At 40.5% G+C, this 10,849-nt stretch overlaps 1 protein-coding gene across 1 annotated transcript; it reads right to left on the bottom strand.

Annotated features, from left to right (window-relative positions):
- Positions 1-3,920: 3,920 nt before the first annotated feature.
- Positions 3,921-6,877, bottom strand: LOC311119140 (chloride intracellular channel protein 4-like; the record flags this gene model as incomplete). Its single annotated transcript, XM_084193886.1, has 2 exons — positions 3,921-6,458; positions 6,696-6,877. Coding segments are annotated over 2 exons (347 nt in total), but the record flags the coding sequence as incomplete, so codon positions are not given.
- Positions 6,878-10,849: the final 3,972 nt, after the last annotated feature.

The raw sequence follows: 10,849 nt of genomic DNA, 5'->3' as shown, positions 1-10,849 counted from the left end.
CAGCTAACCAGACGTCCAGATCTCTCTCACAGGAAGCAGGTCATGTTACCAGAGAAGTTTAGTATTTATTTATGACTTCTTATTATTATTTTTTTGGTTGAGGTTTATAAAAGCTGAAAGCTACTAAAATGTATTTCAGGGGATATATCTAAACAGCATCCCAGTGGCAAGACAGGGGATGGGAAACGTTTCTGATGAGCCAATTATAGTCAAGTATTGAGCTGTCTGTATACAGAGACTGGGGACAAGACTAACATGTGTATTGGTCTGTAATGAACATTATATAACACATGAGTTAAGGACAAGGATACGAAGAACAGTTATGTGGAGTGTCTGTCTGCGTCCCAAACACTAAGGTGACACAGACTCTGACAATGGAAGTAGTGATAGTGTTATAGTGATATAGAGTAGTAGTGATAGTGTTATAGTGATACAGAGTAGTGATAGTGTTATAGTGATATAGAGGAGTAGTGATAGTGTTATAGTGATACAGAGTAGTGATAGTGTTATAGTGATACAGAGTAGTGATAGTGTTATAGTGATACAGAGTAGTGATAGTGTTATAGTGATATAGAGTAGTGATAGTGTTATAGTGATATAGAGGAGTAGTGATAGTGTTATAGTGATACAGAGTAGTGATAGTGTTATAGTGATACAGAGTAGTGATAGTGTTATAGTGATATAGAGTAGTGATAGTGTTATAGTGATATAGAGTAGTGATAGTGTTATAGTGATACAGAGTAGTGATAGTGTTATAGTGATACAGAGTAGTGATAGTGTTATAGTGATATATAGTAGTGATAGTGTTATAGTGATACAGAGTAGTGATAGTGTTATAGTGATACAGAGTAGTGATAGTGTTATAGTGATATAGAGTAGTAGTGATAGTGTTATAGTGATATAGAGGAGTAGTGATAGTGTTATAGTGATATAGAGTAGTAGTGATAGTGTTATAGTGATATAGAGTAGTGATAGTGTTATAGTGATATAGAGTGGTAGTGATAGTGTTATAGTGATATAGAGTAGTAGTGATAGTGTTATAGTGATATAGAGTAGTGATAGTGTTATAGTGATATAGAGGAGTGATAGTGTTATAGTGATACAGAGTAGTGATAGTGTTATAGTGATATAGAGTAGTAGTGATAGTGTTATAGTGATATAGAGCAGTAGTGATAGTGTTATAGTGATATAGAGTAGTGATAGTGTTATACTGATATAGGGTAGTAGTGATAGTGTTATAGTGATATAGAGGAGTGATAGTGTTATAGTGATATAGGGTAGTAGTGATAGTGTTATAGTGATATAGAGGAGTGATAGTGTTATAGTGATATAGAGTAGTAGTGATAGTGTTATAGTGATATAGAGTAGTAGTGATAGTGTTATAGTGATGTAGAGTAGTAGTGATAGTGTTATAGTGATATAGGGTAGTAGTGATAGTGTTATAGTTATATAGAGGAGTAGTGATAGTGTTATAGTGATATAGAGTAGTGATAGTGTTATAGTGAAACAGAGTAGTGATAGTGTTATAGTGATACAGAGTAGTGATAGTGTTATAGTGATATATAGTAGTGATAGTGTTATAGTGATATAGAGTAGTAGTAATAGTGTTATAGTGATATAGAGGAGTAGTGATAGTGTTATAGTGATATAGAGTAGTAGTGATAGTGTTATAGTGATATAGAGTAGTAGTGATAGTGTTATAGTGATATAGAGTAGTGATAGTGTTATAGTGATATAGAGTAGTGATAGTGTTATAGTGATATAGAGGAGTAGTGATAGTGTTATAGTGATACAGAGTAGTGATAGTGTTATAGTGATATAGAGGAGTAGTGATAGTGTTATAGTGATATAGAGTAGTAGTGATAGTGTTATAGTGATATAGAGTAGTGATAGTGTTATAGTGATATAGAGTGGTAGTGATAGTGTTATAGTGATATAGAGTAGTAGTGATAGTGTTATAGTGATATAGAGTAGCAGTGATAGTGTTATAGTGATATAGAGTAGTAGTGATAGTGTTATAGTGATATAGAGTAGTAGTGATAGTGTTATAGTGATATAGAGGAGTAGTGATAGTGTTATAGTGATATAGAGTAGTGATAGTGTTATAGTGATATAGAGCAGTGATAGTGTTATAGTGATATAGAGTAGTGATAGTGTTATAGTGATACAGGGTAGTAGTGATAGTGTTATAGTGATATAGAGTAGTAGTGATAGTGTTATAGTGATATAGAGGAGTAGTGATAGTGTTATAGTGATATAGAGTAGTGATAGTGTTATAGTGATATAGAGTAGTAGTGATAGTGTTATAGTGATATAGAGTAGTGATAGTGTTATAGTGATATAGAGTAGTGATGGTGTTATAGTGATACAGAGTAGTAGTGATAGTGTTATAGTGATATAGAGGAGTATTGATAGTGTTATAGTGATATAGAGTAGTGATAGTGTTATAGTGATATAGAGTAGTGATGGTGTTATAGTGATACAGAGTAGTAGTGATAGTGTTATAGTGATATAGAGGAGTATTGATAGTGTTATAGTGATATAGAGTAGTGATAGTGTTATAGTGATGTAGAGTAGTAGTGATAGTGTTATAGTGATATAGAGTAGTGATAGTGTTATAGTGATGTAGAGTAGTAGTGATAGTGTTATAGTGATATAGAGTAGTGATAGTGTTATAGTGATATAGAGGAGTAGTGATAGTGTTATAGTGATACAGAGTAGTGATAGTGTTATAGTGATACAGAGTAGTGATAGTGTTATAGTGATATAGAGGAGTAGTGATAGTGTTATAGTGATATAGAGTAGTGATAGTGTTATAGTGATATAGAGCAGTGATAGTGTTATAGTGATATAGAGGAGTAGTGATAGTGTTATAGTGATATAGAGTAGTAGTGATAGTGTTATAGTGATATAGAGGAGTAGTGATAGTGTTATAGTGATATAGAGGAGTAGTGATAGTGTTATAGTGATATAGAGTAGTAGTGATAGTGTTATAGTGATATAGAGTAGTGATAGTGTTATAGTGATATAGAGGAGTATTGATAGTGTTATAGTGATATAGAGTAGTGATAGTGTTATAGTGATATAGAGCAGTGATAGTGTTATAATGATATAGAGTAGTAGTGATAGTGTTATAGTGATATAGAGTAGTGATAGTGTTATAGTGATATAGAGTAGTGATAGTGTTATAGTGATATAGAGTAGTGATAGTGTTATAGTGATACAGAGTAGTGATAGTGTTATAGTGATATAGAGTAGTAGTGATAGTGTTATAGTGATACAGAGGAGTAGTGATAGTGTTATAGTTATACAGAGTAGTAGTGATAGTAGTTAGAGTGATATTGTTCCTGGCAGAGGGCTCATCTCAGTAAACACCGCTGGCCTCATCATAAAATCCACAGCAGCAGATCTTCTGACAGACTCCTCAGAGGGGAGAGGCAGATGAGATGGATGACCACACTCAAGTTTCTAGCCTAATGAGAGAGTAGGGATGGGGAATGAGGGGAGGAGAGGAGAGGAGGAGGAGGAGGAGGAGGAGGAGGAGGAGGAGGAGTGGTGGTGGTGTTTGGCATGGAAGCCTCTATTTAAAGTTGTCAGCATCGTCTCCCACTTTCTCTCCCTGTCTCTCTCTCTCTCTCTCCCTGTCTCTCTCTCTCTCTCTCAAACACATGGAGCAGAAACAGATCTACTCGACCGCATCTGATCAGTGATGCCAGGCAGAGTTAACTCTTTCTCTACCAAACACTTCCATATATTTGACTTTTGACCGTGGCTTATAGGGCCTTCGTCAAAGGGAACAGGGTCCCATTCGGGACACACCCCTCCCTCTGAGACTCTGATTGGCCAGTCAGTGTCATGGTTGATGATGACCTACAGTAGCTGCTGTTTGTGTTTCAGGAATAAAGACAGAAAGACAGAAACAGAGCAGGAGTATCTGTGATTTTATTCTCAGCGGTCCACTCTGCGCATGGCTCTTATTTCAGAACACATGAACCATCCAAACCACACCAGAACACTATAGGTCAGAACAGGAAGTACACAGGCTATAGACAGGAAGTCAGCCAGAGACCATGAGACAGAGACTGATGACTGTTTTACCCTGAATGGACAATAAAGTTTTAGAATCTGAACTCGCTGCGTGGAAATTCTGTCTGCGTTCCAGCCGCTCTGGGGTGGATCCAGTGGGTTGTCATCACCCAGGCCTGAAAGGACTCTAAATAAATATTTTCTGAATCTAAAATAATCTATTTTAACTCCATATCAAACCAACTCTTGGACTTGGTCTGACAACTGATAGCTAGAGATAAAATGTTCTAAACACCTGTATGTAGATTTAGGTTTAGGGTTTAATTTAATACAATGTAATTATCACGTTAATCATTCAGTTTTTACTTGGCTTGGAATTTGGACATTTCCAAATAGGCACATGGTTTAGGATAAGATCCATTTTAAAACTGGTTCTGATGAACAATCAAAGTTACACCATAGCAACAACGTAGCAACAACGTAGCAACAATGTAGCAACAACATAGCAACAACGTAGCAACATGTTTATTCAGGAGAACCAACCAGAAGAGAGCTTTGTTCCAGGCTTCAAGGCACAAACAGTATAAAGTGTCTCCCAAATGGTACCCTATTCCCTATGGGTCTGGTCAAAAGTAGGGTGCCATTCTCTGGTCTAAAGTAGTGCACTAGATAGGGAATAGGGTGCCATTCTCTGGTCTAAAGTAGTGCACTAGATAGGGAATAGGGTGTCATTCTCTGGTCTAAAGTAGTGCACTAGATAGGGAATAGGGTGCCATTCTCTGGTCTAAAGTAGTGCACTAGATAGGGAATAGGGTGCCATTCTCTGGTCTAAAGTAGTGCACTAGATAGGGAATAGGGTGCCATTCTCTGGTCTAAAGTAGTGCACTAGATAGGGAATAGGGTGCCATTCTCTGGTCTAAAGTAGTGCACTAGATAGGGAATAGGGTGCCATTCTCTGGTCTAAAGTAGTGCACTAGATAGGGAATAGGGTGTCATTCTCTGGTCTAAAGTAGTGCACTAGATAGGGAATAGGGTGCCATTCTCTGGTCTAAAGTAGTGCACTAGATAGGGAATAGGGTGTCATTCTCTGGTCTAAAGTAGTGCACTAGATAGGGAATAGGGTGCCATTCTCTGGTCTAAAGTAGTGCACTAGATAGGGAATAGGGTGCCATTCTCTGGTCTAAAGTAGTGCACTAGATAGGGAATAGGGTGCCATTCTCTGGTCTAAAGTAGTGCACTAGATAGGGAATAGGGTGCCATTCTCTGGTCTAAAGTAGTGCACTAGATAGGGAATAGGGTGCCATTCTCTGGTCTAAAGTAGTGCACTAGATAGGGAATAGGGTGTCATTCTCTGGTCTAAAGTAGTGCACTAGATAGGGAATAGGGTGCCATTCTCTGGTCTAAAGTAGTGCACTAGATAGGGAATAGGGTGCCATTCTCTGGTCTAAAGTAGTGCACTAGATAGGGAATAGGGTGCCATTCTCTGGTCTAAAGTAGTGCACTAGATAGGGAATAGGGTGCCATTCTCTGGTCAAAAGTAGTGCACTAGATAGGGAATAGGGTGTCATTCTCTGGTCTAAAGTAGTGCACTAGATAGGGAATAGGGTGCCATTCTCTGGTCTAAAGTAGTGCACTAGATAGGGAATAGGGTGTCATTCTCTGGTCTAAAGTAGTGCACTAGATAGGGAATAGGGTGCCATTTGGGATACATCCATAATCGAGTATCCTCTTCATACACAACACCGTTTCTCCTTGTGTGTTCAAAAACATATTAAAATACATTAAAGCTTATTAACAAGTCATCCTTTAGCAAATCAACTTCTCAACATAAGATATATCTATCTCTAACAGAAAGACTACAGCAAAACTATAGGAAAATCAACCAAGTGAAGCTTGTGATTGTAATTGCATTTCAACACAGTGTATTATCATTTACAAATCAATCAATATATTAGTATGATCAGTAGCCAGATGTCGATGGTGTAGTCAGACTACAGCAGGGGAAATGATGAATAAATACAACCAGCTGGTCACATCCCTGTGGACTGGCTTCATGTTAACTGCTGATATGGGTTGGGATTAGGTGTCAAGGGGTTAAAAATCAGGGTTGTAGGTTAGAGGTCAGGGGTCAGTGGTCAGGGGTCAGGGGTCAGGGTCAGGGGTCAGTGGTCAGGGGTCAGTGGTCAGGGGTCAGTGGTCAGGGGTCAGTGGTCAGGGGTCAGTGGTCAGGTGTCAGGGGTCAGGGGTCGGGGGTCGGGGGTCAGGGGTTACTTGGCCAGTCTCTTGGCCACGTCCAGGTAAGCCGTCTCTATCTCGCTGTCGGCAGCGCAGGTGTTGGTGAACTCGTCTCGTGTGTAGGCGTTCTTCAGATAGCGCCACACCCCACCCAGCTCAGACGGAATCTCATAGTTACGATACTTCTTAGCAACCACCTGGTAACAACACAGAGAGAACACACCTCACACTCATGTAATAGAACTTCTGTGTGTCTGTGTGTGTGTGTGTGTGTGTGTATGTGTGTGTGTGTGTGTGTGTCTGTCTGTGTGTGTCTGTGTGTATGTGTGTGTGTGTGTGTGTGTGTGTGTGTGTGTGTGTGTGTGTGTGTGTGTGTGTGTCTGTCTGTCTGTGTGTGTGTGTGTGTGTGTGTGTGTCTGTCTGTGTGTGTGTACCTTGACTATATGTAGTTTGGGCAGTAGGTTGCAGTCAGCCAGCGTGAGCTCATCTCCATCCAGGAAGCGTCTGGTGGACACCCTCTCCTCCTCCATGCTGTCTGCATCGATCTCATCCGGGAGGGGACTAACCAGGTAGCCATCTAACTTCTTCAGCGCCTTCAACAGACCCTTCTCCAGGACTAGAAGGGGGGGGGGGAGAGAGAGAGGGGGGGGGGGGGGGGGGGGGGAGAGAGAGAGGGGGGTAGAGAGAGGGAGGGAGGGGGGGGTAGAGAGAGAGATATTAGTCAATTTGTCATATAGAGAGAAACCAGGAAAAAGGAGCACAGCTCCATCGTATCCACCAGATGGCAGTACAGGACAGGACAGTCATCCCCAGCAGGCTCCAGGTTCCATCTATAGAGCAGGATTTGAGTCTGCTACCGTTTAGTGGCAGCTAACAGTAGGACATGTCTGATATTGCCTCTGATATTCACATTAGTTTAAATGTAAATCTCAATGAGACTAAACATGCTAAATGTAAGTGTGAGACACAAGAATAGCATATAGCAACCTACGGCCCTTCACAAAGGTTCAAAGATAAAGTGACAGAGGTTTCCAGGGGGTTAGAGGCCACAGAATGAGGAATTGGAATACCAGATTAGATATGAACCTTCTTATGATGGGATAAAGGTCAGCCATGTTGGTCAGGGAGTTGGTCAACCATGGTTTGCCAGTGCTGGGATAAGATATTGTGTAAAATAATGCATTTGAAGAATGTATCTGCACTGTATGTTTGTTAGCTGGCTAGCCAGACAGTTTTAGAGGATTGAGTCCATACATTTTTCAAATTAACTGCCAATACTCCCGAGTCGGTATTCATGTTATAAGAAGGAATTCCCCTCAACCGCGCCCACAATTTGGGGAAAACAAATATCCTTTCCTATTGACCCCCATTGTAAAAGAGGCAACTTTGTCGCCGATTTTTGTTATAGAAAAATAACAAAATATGCCGAAAAGATGCTGTGTTGTTCAATGTACATGTAACCAGGTCGAAAATCCAGACCTACGGTTCCCAATGCTCCCATGTAGGGAAATAGAGCCTGCGAGAAGGCCCCTGTGGCGTCAGGCTATTTGGCATAGGAGAGTGGAAAATTGTGGGGACCCGGTGTCCAAGTAGGCTACAATTAGCTACAGTGCCTTCAGAAAGTATTAATATCCCTTGACTTATTCCACATTTTGTTGTGCTACAGCCTGAATTCAAAATAAACCAAATTGATTTGTTTTCTCACCCATGAACACACAATACCCCATTATGACAAAGTGAAAACATGTTTTTAGAAATGTTTGCACATTTATTGAACATGAAATACAGAAATATCTCAATTACATTAGTATTCACGCCCCTGAGTCAATACTTTGTAGAAGCACCTTTGGCAGCGATTATAGCTGAGAGTCATTCTGGGTAAGTATCTAAGAGCTTTCCACATCTGGATTGTGCAACATTTGCCCATTATTCTTTTCAAAATTCTTCAAGCTCTGTCAAGTTGGTTGTTGATCATTGCTAGACAACCATTTTAAGGTCTCTCCATTGATTTTCAAGTACATTACATTTCTTTTTTATCCTGAAAAACTCCCCAGTCCTTAATGATTACAAGCATACCCATAACATGATGCAGCCACCACTTTGCTTGAAAATATGGAAAGTGGTACTCAGTAATGTGTTCTATTGGATTTGCCCCAAACATAACATGAATTGCTTTGTCACATTTTTTGCAATTTACATTAGTGCCTTATTTCAAACAGGATGCATGGTTTAAAAAATGTGTATTATGTAAAGGCATCCTTTTTGTTAAATGTAGATTAGTATTGTGGAGTAACTACAATGCTGCTGATCCATCCTCAGTTTTCTCCTATCACAGCCATTAAACTCTGTAACTGTTTTAAAGTCACCATTGGCCTCATGGTGAAATCCCTGAGCGGTTTCCATCCTCTCCGGCAACTGAGTTAGGAAGGATGCCTGTATCCTTGTAGTGACTGGGTGTATTGATACACCATCCAAAGTGTATTTAATAACTTCACCTGCTCAAAGGGATATTCAATGTCTGCTTTAATTTTTTTATTTTTTTATCTACCAATAGGAGCCCTTCTTTTGTGAGGCATTGGAAAACCTCCCTGGTCTATGTGGTTCAATCTGGGTTTGAAATTCACTGCTCGACTGAGGCACCTTACAGATAATTGTACAGTGGGGAGAACAAGTATTTGATACACTGCCGATTTTGCATGTTTTCCTATTTACAAAGCATGTAGAGGTCTGTCATTTTTATCATAGGTACACTTCAACTGTGAGAGACGGAATCTAAAACAAAAATCCAGAAAATCACATTGTATGATTTTTAAGTAATTAATTAGCATTTTATTGCATGACATAAGTATTTGATACATCAGAAAAGCAGAACTTAATATTTGGTACAGAAACCTTTGTTTGCAATTACAGAGATCATACGTTTCCTGTAGGTCTTGACCAGGTTTGCACACACTGCAGCAGGGATTTTGGCCCACTCCTCCATACAGACCTTCTCCAGATCCTTCAGGTTTTGGGGCTGTCGCTGGGCAATACGGACTTTCAGCTCCCTCCAAAGATTTTGTATTGGGTTCATGTCTGGAGACTGGCTAGGCCACTCCAGGACCTTGAGATGCTTCTTACGGAGCCACTCCTTAGTTGCCCTGACTGTGTGTTTCAGGTCGTTGTCATGCTGGAAGACCCAGCCACGATCCATCTTCAATGCTCTTACTGAGGGAAGGAGGTTGTTGGCCAAGATCTCGCAATACATGGCCCCATCCATCCTCCCCTCAATACGATGCAGTCGTCCTGTCCCCTTTGCAGAAAAGCATCCCCAAAGAATGATATTTCCACCTCCATGCTTCACGATTGGGATGGTGTTCTTGGGGTTGTACTCATCCTTCTTCTTCCTCCAAACACGGCGAGTGGAGTTTAGACCAAACACTTCTATTTTTGTCTCATCAGACCACATGACCTTCTCCCATTCCTCCTCTGGATCATCCAGATGGTCATTGGCAAACTTCAGACGGGCCTGGACATGCGCTGGCTTGAGCAGGGGGACCTTGCGTGCATTGCAGGATTTTAATCCATGACGGCGTAGTGTGTTACTAATGGTTTTCTTTGAGACTGTGGTCCCAGCTTTCTTCAGGTCATTAACCAGGTCCTGCCGTGTAGTTCTGGGCTGATCCTTCACCTTCCTCATGATCATTGATGCCCCACGAGGTGAGATCTTGCATGGAGCCCCAGACCGAGGATGATTGACCGTCATCTTGAACTTCTTCCATTTTCTAATAATTGTGCCAACAGTTGTTGCCTTCTCACCAAGCTGCTTGCCTATTGTCCTGTAGCCCATCCCAGCCCTGTGCAGGTCTACAATTTAATCCCTGATGTCCTTACACAGCTCTCTGGTCTTGGCCATTGTGGAGAGGTTGGAGAGGTTGGAGAGGTTGGAGTCTGTTTGATTGAGTGTGTGGACAGGTGTCTTTTATACAGGTAACGAGTTCAAACAGGTGCAGTTAATACAGGTAATGAGTGGAGAACAGGAGGTCCTCTGTAGCTCAGCTGGTAGAGCACGGCGCTTGTAACGCCAAGGTTGTGGGTTCGATCCCCGGGACCACCCATACACAAATAAATGTATGCACGCATGACTGTAAGTCGCTTTGGATAAAAGCGTCTGCTAAATGGCATATTATTATTATTATTATTATTTAAAGAAAAACTAACAGGTCTGTGAGAGCCGGAATTCTTACTGGTTGGTAGGTGATCAAATACTTATGTCATGCAATAAAATGAAAATTAATTACTTAAAAATCATACAATGTGATTTTCTGGATTTTTGTTTTAGATTCCGTCTCTCACAGTTGAGTGTACCTATGATAAAAATTACAGACCTCTACATGCTTTGTAAGTAGGAAAACCTGCAAAATCGGCAGTGTATCAAATACTTGTTCTCCCCACTGTATGTGTGGGGTACAGAGATGAGGTGGTCATTCAAAAATCATGTTGCTGAGTCCATGCAACTTATTATGTGACTTGTTAAGCAAATGTTTAATCCTGAATTTATTTAGGGTTGCCATAACAAAGGGGTTGAATACTTATTGGCACAAGATAT

The sequence above is a fragment of the Coregonus lavaretus genome, assembly GCF_964263955.1.
Source record: "Coregonus lavaretus genome assembly, contig: HAP1_SCAFFOLD_5740, whole genome shotgun sequence".
Classification (NCBI taxonomy): domain Eukaryota; kingdom Metazoa; phylum Chordata; class Actinopteri; order Salmoniformes; family Salmonidae; genus Coregonus; species Coregonus lavaretus.
This window is presented reverse-complemented; position numbering and strand designations above follow the sequence as displayed.